Consider the following 20,245-nt stretch of genomic DNA (forward strand, 5'->3'; position numbering starts at 1 on the left):
CACACTTAGTCCTGAAAACAAATCATCAGTCATACATCAACAAAGTTTCATTCTGCTTGGAATCACATACTGGAGTTCCTAGGAGAGGCAGGGACTTACCATGCAGAAAGCATGTGACAGCTTTACAACATCTTCCATTATCTGACCTCTCTTTTACAACCCTCACTTTATGAGACTTTTTTAGCTCTTGTACAACTGACAGACATTTCCCCCAACCAGGTCAGCCTGTCACCCAGGCACTGTGTGTCCCCAAGTCATGCAAGATTTTCAAGGCACAAGCACAAGATAATTCCACCATGGCATGAAGCACCCCAAAATAAGCCCTGCTGCACAGAGACAGCAGTTGTGCCTCTGAGAGCTGCACCCACCGAGGAACAAAGTCTCAAAAGTTGACTCAGGAGTGGAGGAAGATGCAGTAGCAGCAAAGCCAGAGAAGTTACGGGGACAAGCAGGCACCATTGGCCAGTGCAGACATGGCACAGAGCTGCATTACGGAGGAGGACTTCTGCTGTCAGCTCTAGTGACTGCCCAAAGCCTATGAACTCCTACCAGAGCTTTACTAAAACGACAACAATTTTAACATTTTATGTTAAGGAATCTCCTTAACTAAATGAATGTTAATCTGTTAGCTGAAGTCAGTAAGAGCATGACTTAGCAGAATCACCATAGGGAAAATTGAAAGTATCTATAAAATGGAACTGAAACTCTTAAGTAATAAGGTTAGATGAGGAAAATTTTCTCAAGTTGGAAAAACTCAATCAAACTAAATCAAAAGATTTAAGCCTCAAAAGCCAGGACAATTCTGGCATGTTATACGTGACAAATTAGGATTAATCCTTCAAATAGATATATGCAAAATTTCAGTCTTAATCAACTTAAATAGAACAGGCATGTATTAATACAGTCACATTAATAAAGCCATGTGCGTAAGAGTTCACAGGATTGGGCCTGGAAACTATTATCTGTGTATGTTTTAAATGCAGGTGATCCCAAATACAGCACTTTGCTCTTTTTTTTTTTTTTTTTAGTAAAATCGCACAGGTTTATTATTAGCAATTCTTTACAATGCAGACAAAACCCCTGCACTTTAGGATTCTCACGGCAGTTCTAAAAGCTTTAATATGGACTTAATTTTGTCAGCTAGTTTCTGAACAATAAGAAACTGGCACTCCAAAACACAGGATAATTCACATTTGATTGTTTCCAGAAAAAAACATTCACACATGCAAACTCAGGAAAAACTGAACAACCTACTAAATAAAAGGAAGCACTGAAATAGCATATCTGCATTTTTCATGGCACATCTCCAGGTTAATCCTATGAGGATATAATAGGCAAATTGAGAGGAAAGGACTCTATTGTCTTCTCTATGTGATTAAGTTCAAGACAGGACAACAAGGTTTATATGTTGTTCTTCAGCACCTGATGGAGGCCATAATCATGCACTGATAAACTAACTGTTGCCAAAGATAAAGTAACATGAGCTGGCAGCTAGAAATTAGGAATTAAAATGCAAGATTTATTGCTGGAGAGCTCACTAAAATGCTATGTAATATGCTAATATTGCATATTACATATGCACTAGGCTTTGTTGGCGATCCAATGAAATCAAAAAGGCCATGCTGCTCTTGGATTTGGTGTGCCAATGACAATATTTTCATTTATTTTGGAACAAGTCAGGAAACTAAGCTGTGCCACCTGCACACATGCTGTATCTGTCCTTGTCTGTGGGCACATCTGTCCACATCTGCCCATCTACACAGTGACAAAGAATCACAAATACACAGTTTTAGGGAAGCTATCTGAGGACATCATTTACAGTCTTTAACATTAATAAAATAACAGTTTATGGTTTACAAGGAAAAACATTCTCCAATTAAAAGGTGAAAGAAAGGGATATATCTATCCAAGAAGCAAAAAATTAGAACATGTAGAATGGTTTGGGTTCAAAAGAACCGTAAGGGTCACCTAGTCCAACACCTCCTATAACTTTTGTATGTAACGTTTCCATGAATATTATAGGACTACCATATGCTGAGCAGCTGCAGGATGGAGCCCCTAAGTGTCAGTAAAACATATAGTTAAATTAGTTACAAGCAGATGGGAATACATTAATTCTATGGTTTGAACCTCCAGAAAACAGCGTCTGATTTTCCTGTCTTTGAATACACAAAGCTTTGCCACTTACTTCAACTGAATTGTGGCCCTAGACAAGCATGAATTCAACAACAAAAGTAACTTCAGCCAGAGGAGAGTCTTTAAGACCAGAAGGTCACTGGAGTAGTCAATTTCTTCTGATAGCTGCCCTGCAAGTCAGCATCCTCTCTAGGGACTGGCTGCTAGCCAAACTTAGCATTCAGAAGAGGGGCATATCGCAGCACTTCACAAGTTATAAGAAGCATTAGAAATCCTTAGAAATTGTTAGAAAGCTTTAAAATCATTCAGACATGTTATTTGTAAGTAATAAGCATTTAAAAAAAAAATTGAAAGAAGCTTCAGCCCTTTCTGAGCCCCGAATATGATTTTTATTATAAATTTACATATACAGACTATCAATAACCTATCCATTGTTTTGCCTCATAACTAGCTAAAAATCCATGCTGCTATCATGCTATACTGTTACTCTGCTCAGCTGAGATGTTAGATTACTATATTCTTAAATAAATACCTAAATTACTAAAATGATCCATTGAAATATTATCTGAAACAATGTTCTTTACAAAATATCTATATGACTGTGGGTGTAGCTGAATTAGCCAACATAAAATTTTCTGAAGTGTTCTTATTTCAAAGGAAGAGCTAATTTGATGGTACTTGTTTTTTGAAGGAAAGTAATTTTACCCTTTCCTCAGAAGGTAAAATAGTATTTGAAATAATACACTACTATCAAAATGTGCATACGTGAAGGAAAACAAAAATTCCTCAGGAGTAATGCAACCATTACAAAGATTATTCCTCAAAGGTATTCTTCAAACTGTCTTTATTCTGTTATACAGAAAGATTTTTCTTTTTTTATTCATTGTTTTTCGGAGGGACTTTTTACAAAGGCATGTAGTGATAGGACTAGAAGCAATGGGTATAAACTGGAGAAGGGCAGATTTAGACTAGACGTAAGTAGGAATTTCTTCTTGATGAGGATGGTGAGGCACTGGAACAGGTTACCCAGGGAAGCTGTGGATGCCCCATCCCTGGAAGTGTTAAAGACCAGGCTGGATGGGGCCTTGGGCAGCCTGGTCTGGTGGGAGGTCCCTGCCCATGGCAGGGGGGTTGGAACTGGATGATCTTTAAGGCCCCTTCCAATGCAAACTATTATATGATTCTATGATCTATACTGCCTGGGATTTCCCTGCATCAGCTGTCTGTGTGACTAAACTTGCAGAGCTAAACATACAGATTAGCATCTCTTCCCTAACTCTTTTACCTTTGTAAAAGGTTATTCTCCACTGTATTTCCTGATTAAATGGGCGATATCCTTATTCCCTAGCTCAGTTCATTCAAAACTGAGCCAGGTTAGTTTCAATACTGTACTTTGCTCACCTGGCTCTTTCTGATTGAAAGAGATAAACGGTAATCACATGAGCCATCCTGTTGGTACAATACTCTCTGACGGGGCAATAAGGAACATGTCATGAGCATGTAAGGACAAAAACCACTTACAGCAACAGAGGCCAACCTGAACAAAATGAGCGTCATCAGCCTGCCAAAGGAGATTAATTATACAGTGTTTCACCACAGTTCAAGGTTTTAAGCAAGTAAATGCCAGCTGTTAGGGAAAACAGTTTGGGAATTTGCTAAATTAATGCAGTTATCAAAAAGGCAATGATAAATATATCTAATATCACTCTCAAAGGATCAATAATACCCACATTTAATTAATTGGGTTATATTTCTAGCTACTGTATCTGTGTTCCTTTGATGTCCATTTGTCAGCCTTTTTTCTTTTGACTTAAAAATTCCAAGTGACCTGTTGGCTGCCAAAGAAAATTACATATGCTATGAGGATGAAGGCAGTTCATCTGAAGGTGAAAAAGCAAGAAAAATAGAATTATTTGCTGGGAAACAAGAACAAAAAGCTACGGAATAATACACAGTAGAAGTTAAGGTAGTCCTTTATGCAAAGAACCTTCTAAAGCAACCTTTTCCCACCCCAGTCTGGATGGTATTAGTAGCAAAACCAAACAAATTCCCCACCAGTGTCTGATTGTACAAACTGAACGTTGTTTTTTAACTTCATCTGCATGCTGATTGACCATTCGAAAAGGGCATGTACAATGTGAACTCCTCTTATACTGGATAGCAATAGGCAGCAAACCAAGGTTTCAAATATATGCAAGTTAAACAAATTAAATGCCATCTTTACTTACCCTCAAGTTATCTACATTGCACATTGACTTAATTGCATTCAAATTCCATAAATTCTCTCCTTCTGTTGATGTAAACACCACTCGTGAATAGCGATCACCTGAAATTACAGGAGAGGGGTTTTACAGATGATCTGGGTGTGTCTGCTACCAAAGACTAAGGAAAATCCCACCATTCAAATGATACAGGTGAAATCTTTGTCAGGCTGTGGGAATTGCACCTCCGTTTCAAGGTGAGGTATTTATCTGTAAGACCCAGTCCACATGAAAGTTCCAGTTTCCTTAAAGTGCTTATAGTAAATATGACATCTTCAATATTATACACCACTTAGAAGCTCTACAGACTTCCATTCAAGCAAACTATATTCTGAAACATGACAAACAAAAATCAAAAGATCTAAGCAGCAGACTATGAAATTCTTGGCACAGCCTAATGGCAATACGCAGTTAGCAATCAAAGGCTGATTTAGTAAGTCATTTGGGAATATAAATAATAATTATAAAGCTGTTTCTACAAGAAAGTTTTTGCTTTAAAAGCAAATGACTGCAGTGGAAATTGTGATACCCTTGAGGCCATTTTTAAGAATTCTACGCATGTAGTTTAGACACATACAGCTTAAATTGCAAATCAAATCGTATTTATTAGAAGATAGCTTTTAGGAAAGGAAATAATTGCCTAGAGGCAGTGAGACCTTTATGCATAGCTAACAGGATATACAAACACAAATATACAGTACAGCGTAACACTGCATGGTACTCTGGGTTAAGGAACATTATTGTGTTAATTATAATATTCCAAAACTCAAAAGGCTTATTTTTTTCCCAGTGATGCGAATGTACGGAATTTTTGCCTTTCACAAGATTGTAGTGAAAAGACACGGAGGTAGTGCTTTATGATCTCTGACCATGCTTTAGGGTCAAGGAAACTGAAATTGGCAGATCCATGAGGAGACAAAGATACCAGGAATTACAAAAACGGGTCAAGAGAAAATCAACTGTTTTCTTTACATAATGGACTAGCAAACTTTCCAATAGACACACAATTCCTTCATGACTGCCACAACTGAGCCTACGCAGAAACAGTTGTGGAAAGAATGAGAGTGAGACTATGCAGAAAGAGCAGGCAGGACATGAGGAGTTAATTCTGTTTCAAGCTGCGTTTAATACTCAGAGAGTTTTGAGAATATTTCTTCTTCTTTACACAAGATCTGCTCAGCCTAATTTGGTTCTACTCACAGGGGCAGAAATGACAACCAACCTTGCTCACACCTTCTCACTGAGATGTAAGACTTTATCATAATTTAAAAAAATAAATAATCATAAATCTGTTTTCCACCCTATTTTTCACTGGTCATTGCGTTCTCAGATCAAGTAATATAAACAAATGACTTCACAATTATGTTTTTGTGCTCTGTTATCAGTCCTCACATATTGAAGTAGCTGCAAAAGAGCCCAGGTCATTTTATGAATAAAGGCAAGATTTGCATTTGCTAATTTGTGCTCTCTGCCAGAACAGGACTTATCAAAGTTCTGCAGTATGCCTTATGAAAACTTGATGAAGACTTCTTTGTCTTTTTTGTCCCCTAGTTTAACTTAGACAGCTTCAGTACCTCAAGGTAAGGGGGCAGGTTTTTTTAGTTTCTTTGAGGATGATGTTCTGTTGGGGTTTGTGAGCGTGTGTAATTTTTTGTGGTGCCTTTTTTTCCCTAAACCCCTAAATTCTGTACAAAATATGACAAAAATTCTGTTCAAAATTTCTTCAAAAGCGTCTGCACAAAGAAAGAAGGTGCCTACCCTGAATATACTACGGAAAAAATATTTTCCTAGTAAGGCACACAATGTACAGAAGAAATCACTCAACTGGCAGAATTTTTTAACCTTCCTTACATCATTCTCCACTTACTTGGAATATCACAGAAAAAGGTATCCTTGTGGAAGTTCCAGTCTGCTTGCCTCTTCTCTCTTTCATAGTGATCATCTGACCATCTGTCATCTCGATGACTAAAACAAAATAAATAGCTTTATCTCACCTTAGCAAAGAGATTCTTAAAAAGAGCATCCAAACAAGTCACACATCTTCTATATGAAAAAAAATCCATTTTTACTGATGTGACTTTGGTATTCAAAAACTGAAACATTTGTTAAATTTTTTGTTATTATAGACTTCAAAGGAAACTACACTGAAAACCAGTACTGAAAATATCCACAATCTGAAGAGATAACTAATAAGATATATTCTTTCCAGGAGCTTTTGATGGAAAATACCTACTTCTATGTGAAAGGCATTGGGAACTGTCGACCAGATTAAATATTTATATGAAATCAGTGGCAGTATACATTAACTTCAGAGAGTTTTGGAGCAAATATTATGTATGCACAAACCCCATCCAATAAAATAAAATGCAATTTTAAGACACACCTTTTAGCTTGCTCATCTGCATACTTGAAAGGATAGTTTGCAAGCGTGGCTTTGTAGCCTGTATTTTTCACCATATTGTTCCAAGTGACCAATCTTTGTCCTATGGCCGTCCCTCTTGGTTCAAAACCCTAAGACAGAGCATTACAGAATTCCATTAATACTTTTCATTCTTTAGCTCAACAGGAAAGTGGAAACATGATCAAAGTGATGGATAGTTTTCATTATGAAGCATAGTTTCTCCAGGCATTTACTTCTAAAGGTAAAATGCTTTATAACAGGTCAGACAAAATAATGACCAAGTGTAGAGAGTGACAAGGGATTAAGCATTCTTGCACGTACCCCTTCTCTCCCTGCGAAGTGATGATGATTTAGTCTATCAAACATTCAACATTTAGTTTTCAGAGCAAAGGTGTTCTACAAAGTCCTTTTCTGTATCTCAATTATCACTCTTTACTGATTAAATATGATTTAAAACCCTCAAGTATATTAAGAATAAGGTGAATCTTTAAATAATTTTCGAAGTGACTTTGAAATGTTTTTAATAACTTGGCTGTTCTCAAGAAACAGCGATTACAGATGGATATGTATAGACATATGCTATTACAATATAAATAACAACAACCTATAGGAACAGTATCTTTTTATTTGAGAATAATAATTAAATACAATATTTTAAATAAAAATTCTGAAAGATACTCATAGGTAAGGTAGCTCATGAAAAGTAAGAAATGAGTGCAGTATCTAATAGAATCCAAATAAAAATTACTTTCAGTCCTTCAATATGGATATCATTTCATTCCCAAAAGGCACATAGAATCCCCTCTCCTTTAACAGGTCCTTGCTGTCCCTCTTTGAAACCCGATTTTAAATGTATTTTTAAATGTAAACAAATCTGTGTTGTACTGTGCTCTACATCTAAAACTGGGATAAATTCACATTACTCCATGAGCAATTCTGTTGAAGCACATATGAGCTTTCAATAGAAAAATGTAGAAGGAATTTAAACTAGTGGATAACACTCTGATGGCAATTGCATCTTTGTATCACCATTAGCTGCTCCCATGTCAAGATGTAATGATTTTTTTTAATTAGACGAATTACAAGGCTCTTTACCACCTCATTTCTTTCGTGGTTTCATTAGACAGAACTTGCTTCTGCAAGCTTAATACCACTACAACTTGCTTCTGCAAGCTTAATACCACTAGAATCTCTCTCTGGAAACCAATTCCATAAAGATTTGTAATACAGGGAACCTTTTTAGGCACATTACCAGCCAGTTTTTTTCACTGGGCCAATCTCAGTTTAAAAGGAATGTATCAATTGCTGCACTTGCATCTACTGTTGACTGGTGTCACTGAAAAAATAGCAAATCATATTACTCATTTGATAGTACGATCGATTAATGTTTACCTACCAGCAATGGATCGGAGAAATCTGGAAGATCTGGGACTAGTATTCCAACCAGCGCACACACCACTATTAGTACAGTACACATGCCCAGGACCACCACAGGCCAGTCGGCTATCAGCGCAGCATAGCTACGTGAAGACAGGCAGGGAAAAAGATGTTCCAGAAATAAAAGTTACAACAAAATTAATCTATACTTCTTTGAAGAACCATGTTGAAATACTTTTTAATTTGTCTTGCTTTCAGGAAATTAAGCTAGCTACCACACTGGATGGAAATAATTTGGAAACAGTTTATTTCTATACTGGTTTTTTTTAATCAAAGTAAGAAAACAAAAAATCCCCAAACCACTTTCTAACAAATCTCCCTACTGAAACTTTCTATTCTTATACAGAAAGGTTTTCAGATCAGACTATTATTTTTTCCCCAGGATTCTGACAAAATGCAGGCTATATCTCAGAATTTGTTTGTGATGCCACAGAGGTGATTAACTGTGGGATACTGAAATAGGTATTTCTCTTGTTTAGTACCCGTTCAGGATTTTGAAATGTCATAGCAATAATTTACATTAACAGTTTTTATATAAAAATTCAAAAAAAAAAAAAGCATATGTGACATGTAAACCATTGCTTAAGACTAAACACAATTTTTTATGTAAATATTTTTTCCTTAACTTTATACTTGACTTTTGGCATGGATTTTATCTATGGTTGAGGACCACTAGAAAATAGACACTTTGTTTAAAAAATAAAAGATAGAAAACATCACAGTTTCTTCTTTGGAAGATTAAGATTTTAAGCACAATACCAAAGAAAGGAAAAATCAATTTTAAAGTACAGTCCAAACTCAAACATTTCTGCCCTATTTAAAACTAACTAAAAAATTAAAACAGTAATTAAAAAAATTAAAACACTAGATACTAATGATCTATAAAGTCTCTTGTAAATTCAAAGGTGCAAGGGAGCTGTGACATGATACAAATCAAGTAATTAACCTTAATTTCTAAATTTTTCTTATAGTAAAGACTTGAATTGGTAGAGTTTGTTTCGGGGGCAACGCTGTCTAATCTTGCAAGCAAAGAGAGTACAAGAAGTCCCACAAAGTTTAAAATGCATTAGAAAAATAATTACAGGCTATGAATCGCTCTATACTGATAGTCTCTGTATACACTAAGTATTGATCGAGAAGACCTACACCCTATCTCCTCCACAACTTCCATGCAATGTAACATTAAAGTTTGCAGCGGAGTGCTCTTCCTACTTATTTCTACTGTCTTAAAAAATTATGTTTCTTTTCCAGTTTCAGAGCAACCCACCATCCAATCTCAATTCAATTATCAGCTCTATAGAAATTTTCTGTCCCATTGCTAAGAAGGGAGGTAACGCCCAGCTCCTCCCTTCAGCAACAGCTTCCCAGTTTTCCAATCGTACAATCGATTGCAGTAAGCAAGCTTATTGCTGACTTTCTGTAGCATGTGGAAATAGGCATAGTCTAGGGATGGAAGTACAGCTTCATGGAGTGTGGAAGTCCAAAGCACTGGGTGTATCTCAATTTCTCATTAGTTAAATGTGGAATAATTCTTACATTCTACACAATAGGTTAATTGTCAAAAGCTTGAAAAGCAATTTAAAGTGCAAGCTTTTATTAAAGTGAATCACAAAGAGGCAGCTTGCCAAATGAACAATTGTACAGAGTAGAAGTGAAGGGAAGTAAATGACCTAATAGAATTTTCCTATTTATAGGACTAAATGCTTTCATAAACACCAAGCGCTAGATTGACCAGCTATTACAGACACTTACTCAGAAGTCATAAAAATTATAACAAATTTTCCTAGTCATCACTAGTGCCGGATTTACCACTTGTCTCTACACTTTCATTCTCAGCTGAACAGTTCTTAATTTGGTTAAATTCTTCAGTCACTAGCTTTAAAAGAAACTATGTTCTCGGTGAACTGTTTAACATGTTAATAAGCCACACAGAGAAGACAGCGTTTGTCTACCTGCAAATTTGTCCTGTTTCTGGTATCGCATACTGAAATTCAGACAAACAAAGCCGACCTGGGCTAGAACATCCAAAAGGACCGAGTTCACTATATTTTAATGTTATTTGTCTGAGTATCATTTGGTGCTGCTGAGTGCTCTGGCTTCAACCAAGTTGCCTACAGCCAGCCTCGATCCCCACCCACCATAAATGGCTAAACAGATGGCAGTAATTTTACTTTTTTCACCCATTAAAAAGCCATAAAATTAGTTCAGTTACTTGTTCTTTTCTATGTGAAAAGTCATGGCCCTGACTTGGATTCTGCATAAATGACCCTTTGCCTGATCAAGTCCAAGTCCAAGAGGAAAGCATTTAAATCAACTCCTCAGTCATGGAATCACCCACATTCAGAAAGCTCAACCTTAGTGCTAAGCACATACTTTAGACCTTTTCTAAATCCTGCTTTTTGATGCCTAATTAAAACTACAGTTGTTCAATAAGCTGGGTGCATGGCTATGCTGACACATTACTGTTTCCGTTTTCCCTCCAAACTACTCAAGCATTAAGTGATGAATTCTTAATAACTATGACACTGACTGAAATAACTTTTTTTATGCCATTTCACCCTCTGCTTTCAATCTAGTCATTTGAATGGTGACACTGCTGTGAGCTGCCTTGCACCATGAAGATGCACACACTTTTGGTTAATTTCTATCCTTCTGCTGAGTTTCACACACCTGAGTATGGTTTGAGATTTCTGGTGGGTTTTGCTTCATGTTTTTAACAACTAAAGATACTTAGGAGATACATAATAAATTAAATATATAGACATCTCACACATTAGCACTAGTAATGACTGGTTTCAAGCAATTTGCCTTAAGCTCATCTAAGACCTCAGATGCCTTCTTAAAAAGGAGAAAGGAAAATAAAAGCCCCAAAAGATAGTACACCACTTTTCCTTCTCATTTTAAGCTATAGCATAACACAGGGATCATTTTACACCTCTCGATTCAGCACCTATATGCAGACATACTCAGATTAAACCACTTCCCAGTCTCATATAAAGAGAAAGAAACATCCCATATATAGTTTTCATATAGAAAAAGTTGCTATGAGCAACAGATATTTGTGTGGCTGAATTAATATTAACAAACAGATTTATACAACAGACGTTTAGCAAACAGGTTCGCTTTTTACTCAAGGGAACCAAGCTGCTTCTCAGAATATAACCCGTAATCAAAAAGCTACTGAGTCACGGGCTTCTTATGCTTTTGCAGAAAGTGTATATACACACAAAGATAATTGCATGGACTGTAGAAAAAATACCATAAAATATTTGCCAAAAGGGAACATTGAAAACTGCATAGATTTTAAAATTCTGGCTCACTATAGTGTCATCAAAAGCCTCTCCAAAATAAGCTATTTATGGAAAGACTACATGGGGGGAGCAGAAGAATTTGCCACCATCTGTGGTCTCTTCTCTTCCAGCTGCCCCAGGATTCACATACATACGATTAGGGATGTTAAAGAGCTTGTCCCTGTCTCCTCCTTTCAGTGTTTACTTAGGGATCCATTGCAGATCAGTTCTTCTAAATGTTGTTTGAACTTGCTGATGCTATCTGCCTTCATAAGCTCCTCTGGCAGTTTCAGAAATTCACTACCCACTGTATAATGCTTTTTTTTAATTGTCTACTACTTTCCTTCAACATTCCTTATTCTTGCAGTGTGTGCGGAATAACAGTTTTGTCATCACCTTCTCTACCACATATGATTCTGTAAATCTCACATGTAAAAGTATTATTACCTTTTTGGTAACTTGAATGGTCTGGCTGGCCTGCAAGGAGGAAAAAAAAAAAGACTAATTAAAAAGATATGAAAAATATATGCATGTGCCAATTTGCTTAATTTTTCCCATACATGGATAAACAGCTAAATTATAAACTTCATACATTTTAGAATATGGATTATTTTAAAAGTCATATAATCATATTCAATTGAGTCTTTGCAAACAAGTAATTCAAAGAATAATTACAGCTACAGACAGCTGGGTTTTCAAAAGTGGAATTTTATGCAGCTGATTTTTGGGATTACTATTCAAGAGTCTTCCAGATTTCAACAAGAGACCAAATATACTAACACAATAACAACTCAGTACCATTGAAAACCGTAACAAAGTCTGCATATAATGGGAATGGACAACCAAAACACCACATTCTGACATTGCAGTTCACGAACTTTCTTAACTGTCCTTTGTAATTCCATTACAAGAAATTATTTTAGACATAAACTCTGTCTTGTCATAATGCAGGATGACAAAAAGTACCTATATAAAACAACTTTTCTATGCAAGTTTTTGTTATTTTTTAAAAATATAATACAAACAACATTACTTCGATGAGATTACAAACTGAAACGTATATTATTCATATCTGCTGCTGCTCAGCCAGCACTTCATTTTGTTAGATATTGCATCAGCCAGATTCACATAAATTTCACTTCAAAAAAATTCCCATGAAGAATTGATAAGTCCTCTCAAGAATTTCCTCTCTATGGATGTAACATACAATCACTTCAAAGACGAAATCATACAATGGCTTCAGTTAAGTGATGGACTTCCTTTACTTTTACCATTGAGGACATATTCAACATTACTTCTTTAAAAAGCTATAGAAAGTAACAAATTGAGAAAGAGCTGCTGCATAAAACAGAGCACAATTTTTCTGCATTGAGGTCTCTAAAGAGTAAAGACTTGTATTCTTTCATACCACCAGACACACAGCTCAAACTTTGGACTCCTAGGAAATTTTCACAAAAGTTTAAAGCTTAATTCAGTGCTCAGGAATGATTATCTGCTGTCCTCCAAAGGATAAGATTCAACACACTGGGCTGAAATTCTAGTCCAGGGGAACAAAAACACTCTAGCATCATTGCCTCAAGAGAGCTGCAACTTTGCCCACAGTAGATTAGAGTACTGCTTAGACTGCATCTATTTCTAACTGAGCAACAGTAAAGGTAAACGGGAAATAACCCATATAAAACTGAGCTTCAGAAACACCATGCTCTGTTACATCAAACAAAAAGTATAATCGAATGCAAACAAGAAGCTCTTGCAGTAACAGGTCACTTCAGACACAGAGTAAAAGCACTGCTAACTAATATGATAGCAAAAGGCTGATGAAAATGTAATTGACACAATAGAGTAATACGAAAGTGACCATTCCTAGTATCCCCTTCCACAGCAGGGAGTACAGAAGAATAAATTAAACTGGCAAAGCTAAACACTGGTACTAAGCCCTCTTTTACTTTTCATCTTCACTCATGATGTCTCTTAAGCAATACAGCACATAAACATAACTATGAGGGGAACATTCCATCAAGAAATATTAAGCTAATATATTTGTTTCTTCAAGAAATATAAATCCATTTTAATTTAACTGTTAAAAGTAATAAGAATTGTATAACAGCAATTTCCTATCAGCTGTAATTCACTGCTGTCTGAAAATCCTTCAACCTGACAAAGCAGTAGAGCTGCTAAGTTGGACATGCCTGTAGGTTGTATATAATAGTAAAAATTGCTCCTTGCAGCCATGAGGAATCAGAGGAAAAAGAGGAGAGAAGCAGAATAACCAGTCTGCATTTGCAGTAACTCAAGGAGTAAGGAAATGTACAGACAAGAATTTTCTGTTAAGTACAGCCACAAAAATTAAGATTAAATATATGAAATGTCGCCAACCTTCAGTTTGTATCCAAGATGCACAAAGCTGACATTCAGAGGTACTGATTCTACCCAATTTCACAACTAGTGCCAAAAACTTCTGGTACTACCACAAATACAACAGGCTCATCAGCCATAATACACAGAAAACCAAATAAACTGAGTTCTGAAATGATTTTGCAACAGTAAGTTGCCTGAGGCTGGAGAGAAGTTGTGGCAGGCTCAGGGGACTTCTCACTGTCTTACCTACAGCCCCAACCACAAAACCAACTTTTCTCAACTAAGACTAGAATGGACAAGAAGAAAGCAGGTACTGAAGACAGAACTGAATAAACCTGAACCAGAAGTTAGAAGTCAGGACTCTGTGTGAAGCGAAATTACTAAAAAGCAAGCCCTTTCATGGACTAATTCAGCACCAACACAGAGCACAAAGTGAACGTAGGCTTCTGTGCCTGTATGAAAAAGGAGACAAAGCTACAGAATCAGGTAATAGGTAATTATGCTTGTAATTTCAGCATTCACTCTTGGGTTTACAGATAGATAGAAACAAATCCACACATATTTACTGTTAATATGGGGATTCAAATACTTATTCATGGCTTTTATTTGTAAAGATTTGCATTTCGATATACATTCAGTCACTTGTAAAAGCAAATCCCATTCTCTTCTGTGCCATAATGGACCTCACCACGAGCAACAATATCATACAACTACTTGGCACAACCAACAGCCATCCAAAGACAACAACTAGTACAGGCTGTTGTAGTTGAGGTTTATACTAATTATATGAAGGTTATATGACTAGTCACGTTTACACTGGCAGATAAAATTGTCTTCCATATCCTCAGATGATCATTACTGTAATCTCCACTACTCTATAAAGGGTTAGCTGGTTCATCCAGAGGGGCATCTCCACATCACTAGGCAATCCCCAAATACAATGATTTGCTTGGACAATGAGGTACTGTAGTGCCACAAAATCATTTGAGGTCCTCAAAAAGCTGGTGAGACAAACATTTGATGGGAAGGACTATTTTGTAATTGATACTGTTCTGGGGATGGTGCAGGCACCTTCTCAATGTATTGTGTCGTACATTCACCCTTTCCACAGCTCTCCCAGCCCCATCTGCACGCAAAATCTTAGCAGAAGGGCGTGTTTTAAATTTCTCTTCAAACTTCACCCCGTTTTTTTTTTATGTCTCTGTAACCACATGTCAAGGCAGATTTTAATAGACTGTAAAATTTGTTTAGATAGAACATTCAAAAATTAACTGAGGCTAATTTGGTTTGCACAAAAGAGGTAAAAATACCAACATGACCCTCTCTCATCCTCCCCGCTTCCTATCAAACCCAAACTACATTTCCCTGTGTTTCCTCCACCTGCAAAATATATTCAGTGCTGAACAAATGATGACGATTAAGTTCTTCAAAGTTAGGGAGGGTTAAAGGTCACACCTGCTATCAAACTGTTTTGTTTCGAAAAGCATGCATTAAAAAAACCTGGGTACACTTGGCAAATTCCAGCAGTGTAACCAATCCCTTGCAGCTGTTGTGATGACTCTATTATATTATTATCCCTGAAAACTATGTCCAAAAAACTCTTTAGTTATGCTCTAAAACGCAGAAATGCATGGCAAAATCAGATCTTTCCCACTTAATTAACACTGCTGTGTCTAATTTTTGAAGTATTACACTTTCATTTAGGCAGTTTAAATGATGCCACTAATCTCTAAAAAAAAAAAGTCTAGACTAAAAGAAAAAAATCCTCATCAGTTTTCATGAGAAAGAAATGTTAAATTCCATAATTGTTCTGGGACAAAGGGTTAAAACTTAAAGAAAAAGGCCACCATTTACTGTGAGTCTCAGCCCCTACTCAACAGATGCTTTGCTTCATCCTGTCCTTTCCTAATGGTGAGTTTAGACTGAGTACCACAGAATTAGGAACTAGATAAAGAAAGGATAACTACATAGTTTAAAACTCCAGGCACTTCTCAACATGAAATGTACCTGGTTGACCAGCATCCTTCTATGCAACATGGTGAAAACGAGGAATGGAGTTTTTTAATACTGTTGCTATACCAGCCAAAAGTTTACTGCAGGAAATAACAAGAGTATCAGGAGATCAGTGCTTCAGTTTGTTCTGGGCTACTACAGCCCTAATATTCACCTCTCCAGCCTAAATAAGCACTTAACCGAAGCATTTCTAATATTTCCAATATTTTTTACAGAGAGGTAATAGACTCACAGAATCACTAGGTTGGAAGGGACCCACTGGATCATCGAGTCCAACCATTCCTAGCACTCCTTAAACCATGCCCCTCAGCACCTCGTCTATCCGTCCCTTAAGCACCTCCAGGGAATGTGACTCAACCACCTCCCTGGGCAGCCTATTCCAGTGCCCAATGACCCTTTCCATGAAAAATTTTTTCCTGATGTCCAGTCTGAACCTCCCCTGGCAGAGCTTGAGGCCATTCCCCCTTGTTCTGTCCCCTGTCACTTGGTAGAAGAGGCCAGCTCCCTCCTCTCCACAATCTCCTTTCAGGTAGCTGTAGAGAGCAATGATAGAAAACATTTGGGCTCTTGTCCATGTACCAACTTAACAGGGGTGGTTCACGTGTATAAAAACATGCTCTTGTTTTACACATTTTTCAGTCTTGAAAAATGACTAGCACTCTAGCTTCCTGAAGAGGAACACACTGTGACACCTGGCCACATCATGCCTCCAAGTTCTCAGTGAACACAGAGTTTCCTTTCAGTTACAATGCTGAATGGGTTTTCTCACAGAAGTTAATAGATTGCCGTGGGCGTAACAGACAGGGGAGGTTGGTCTTAATGTCAAGAATCACAATGGAAAGCAAGCTTTTGGAAATTCTAAGTACTACTAAATCTAGTCCTATAACCTTCAAGTCACCTGGATATTACGCAGCGCAAAGCACTGTTTCAGGAATATGTTCCTCAGCATGGGACCATTCCAAGTGAACTTAACACTTAAAAATAAAACGATGGAGAGTTTACTGCTCTTGCAGTGTATTTGTTTCATTAATCTAATTCAGGTTTGTATTCCCCTGAAATGCAAGTGTCAGAGTTAAATAAAAGTATCTAGATATTCTAAGACATACTTTTATAGTATTTCTTCACAAATCTCAGTTGTAAGAAAGGTATCCATTTAAGTAACCCCCTTTGCCTCACACCACAAGGAACCGATGCTGGCTGCTTCCCGACCGGGTGCAAGAAACCCTGCAGAAGGCAGGTTTTAAATGGAAAATTAGGAAAACAGGCTGTGTTGAAGCATATGTTGAAGAGTGCTTTCTACCTGTTGTGGAGCAACGAGTATTTTTTAAAAAAAAGTGTTAGCAGCTATCAATAACCTAAAAGATTGAAAGAGATAATAACATGATTTTGAACAGTAACATTCTTGCCTACACTGTTATTAACTTATTTTGTTTTAATTCAGTTAAAAAACATTAATACATTCCAAAGCATACATTTGTGCAAACTTATCCAAACGAAACCTTCTTAAACCATTTTAAATTCCTAATTTGGGATATTGCCTTGACTAAACATTTGGTTTCTGATTTATTTCATGCTACTTGGATGCAATTTCTTTCTATTTCACAGTGTGCAGATGTAGAGACTGGAGCTCTGAGGCAGAAGGACTTTTCCCCTTTTTCCCCTTGAAGGAATAACAAACCAGTTAGACCTCAATTAATGCCTGTGGGACTACTGACACGGGGCAGCACTGAGCTACTGCCTGGGATTGTTGTACCCTATTCTAGTGATGTCTGAATATGAAGAGTAACAGCCAACCATAAAATTTCAGGGCTCAAACACAGATGCAATTGTAGCACACAAATGGTCACTGTCAGAAACTTGGCAGACTAGGAAAAGCCCTATTTTCCAAGCAGTCATTCAGAGAAAACTATTTGGGTAGGTTGCTGGTTCTCCTTCGTTTTGGTGCTGAGCTGCACAGCATTTTGAAAATAAATGTATAACTTACAGTTATTTATCTAAAGTAATTTTCACAGGGATGTTGTAAAGTACTGCAGAGAACACAGCAGCAGAAGCAATCATAACTACTCTAGTAAAAGAGGGTCCAGAGAAAATGAAAATTGCAGACATTGCAGTAGATGTCTAAGACCTTCAGTTTCTGGCAGCATGGTCAAACACCAACAGTCTTGCACAATCTTAATTCTATTTTCCTCATGCAGGTATTCATAAGAGGGATGTATTATTTCTCTTGATGAAAATAACATCAAGTCCATAAAAACACATAACATATCTGTGAAATAGTATACTCTTAGGACACAAACCATATCTTCATTTGGAGCACCTTGTATACCACAGGTGTCTGATAAAACACAAGAAATATTAAAAACACAAAAGCAGAAAAACTAATTTTGCACTCCTGCTTTTCACGTAGAGATTCACTTCAGCCAAAAATGTTAAATTGCAATAAACAACTGTACTTACTGGAAACAACTACCAAAACCCAATGTAAAGACTCCTCTGCCCAAGGATTATGATGTGTTTAACCTCAATGCTTTCCTTTGTCAGAGGGACACTATTCTCTTTATTGGTAGATTTGGCTACAAGAAATGATAAAACATAGCTTTTTGTCATTATTACACTCAAGGATAAGCTAAATCCTGCAGGATAGGATGAGATATGCATCATATTGTACATCATCCATTAGAACATACAATACAAACGAAATCCCTGCAGAGCAAGAAAATCCTTGTGTTTTCAGAATGTCATTGTCCCAAGAGAACAATGTGAATTCCTCTTAAACATCAAGCCAGCTTTTGTTGCAATATCTGATATAACACCTATGCACTTTATCATCTTAAGAATCACTACATTCACTCAGACAATCTATCCAACAGATTAAGTTACCAAAAAGCTTTTTACAAGCCTCTCAATTTATTTTTTTGCTATGACATGTAGAGTTTTCCTTGATTCTCATCACAAACTCTCTCTAGATGTCTTTTAAACATGTAGTATTTACGGTATTTGCCTGCACTTAGCTTTATTTATTTACATCTATAGAGGAACAACAGGACAACCCACAGCGGAAAGATGTTGTTGAGATGACTGAAAATTCAGTTTTCTGAAAAGTTGGGTTTTTTAAGCTTTTATTGAAAGCAAGAAAAACGTGAAGAATTTTCTTGTTCTGTCCCACATAAAATATCCAGGAACAATCCAGAGGATGTTATGTTTTTATCTCCAGATTATCAGGGTGAGATGATCCGAAATTTACTGCTACTTCATCCCATTAAAAAGCGTGAAAACTCAATGTTACGGCTTTGCTTAACCTTATACTAGGCATTGCTGCCTACAGCTTCCTAAGGAGAGGAAGTGGATGATCTCTTCTCCCTCTTATCCAGTGACAGGACATGTGGGAATGGTTCAAAGCTGCACCAGGGAGGCTTGGACTGGACATTTGGAAGCATTTCTTTATTGAGAGAGCCATCAAACACTGAAATAGACTTACTAGAGAAGTGGTCAGTGCCCAGAATCTGTCAGTGTTTAAGAGGCATTTGGACAATGCCTTTAATAACACGCTTAAATTTAGTCAGCCCTGAATAGGCCAGGCAGTTGGACTAAATGATCATTTTATGTCCCTTCAAGCTGAAATAGTCTATTCTGTTCTATCCCAGTATGATTCCTTATACCTCTATAAACTTATAACATACAGATGACTTGAAACTGAAATGCTCCTATAAACATCTCCATAGTTTGGGGTTTTGTCACCTTTTCCCCCCTTTCCTTTACCTCACTCCTCCACATGGATGGTATACTCATAAGTGCCCAGGATTTACTTACAAAGTTTTCAGTTTAAGGTTCCTTAGAAACTCTTTTTTCCAATACAGACTTCTAATACCTTCCCTCTTCCATCTTCAACAACTGACACACTCTTACCAGCAACTAGGAAAGCTGGTTCTTCTCCTTAATAGAGACCATTTGGTTCACATATCTTGCACAGGAGGTAAATCATCTTCTCTGCAGGAAAATCCGACAGTGTACGCAGGAGCCAAGTAATATACACCCTGCAAATATTTTCCTTGTATTCTTCTTTTCCTAAACTTTTTTCCAATGAGCGTAGCCACTTTTAAACACAGTTTTCAAATTGTCAATAAGAAAATTGCTATCAAACATACTTAAACTGTATTGTCTCAGCTTTAAATAGCAAAGTTTATACATGGTTTAAAATACATTTTTCAAAAGGTTTAATTGAAGCTATATATATATATATATATATATATTCCTTTAATTTCTGAAGCACTAAGGGCAGGACCACATATAGCACTGATTGGCAAGTTAAACAAAAGTTCTGAACTATTCAAGACAATAAAAAAACCTTA

At 36.8% G+C, this 20,245-nt stretch overlaps 1 protein-coding gene across 3 annotated transcripts in view; it reads right to left on the reverse strand.

Moving 5' to 3' along the window:
* Positions 1-20,245, reverse strand: part of DISP1 (dispatched RND transporter family member 1) — an 89,862-nt gene that overhangs the window by 4,027 nt on the left and 65,590 nt on the right. For all 3 annotated transcript variants that reach the window (XM_054063578.1, XM_054063579.1, XM_054063580.1), the window contains exons 3-7: positions 11,973-12,002; positions 8,195-8,318; positions 6,781-6,908; positions 6,265-6,362; positions 4,365-4,462 (exon numbers count right to left, since the gene is read on the reverse strand). In XM_054063578.1, coding sequence (XP_053919553.1) covers positions 4,365-4,462; positions 6,265-6,362; positions 6,781-6,908; positions 8,195-8,318; positions 11,973-12,002 — 478 coding nt within the window. The remainder of the gene's footprint in view (positions 1-4,364; positions 4,463-6,264; positions 6,363-6,780; positions 6,909-8,194; positions 8,319-11,972; positions 12,003-20,245) is intronic.

This window comes from Cuculus canorus, chromosome 3 (assembly GCF_017976375.1).
Source record: "Cuculus canorus isolate bCucCan1 chromosome 3, bCucCan1.pri, whole genome shotgun sequence".
NCBI classification, from domain to species: domain Eukaryota; kingdom Metazoa; phylum Chordata; class Aves; order Cuculiformes; family Cuculidae; genus Cuculus; species Cuculus canorus.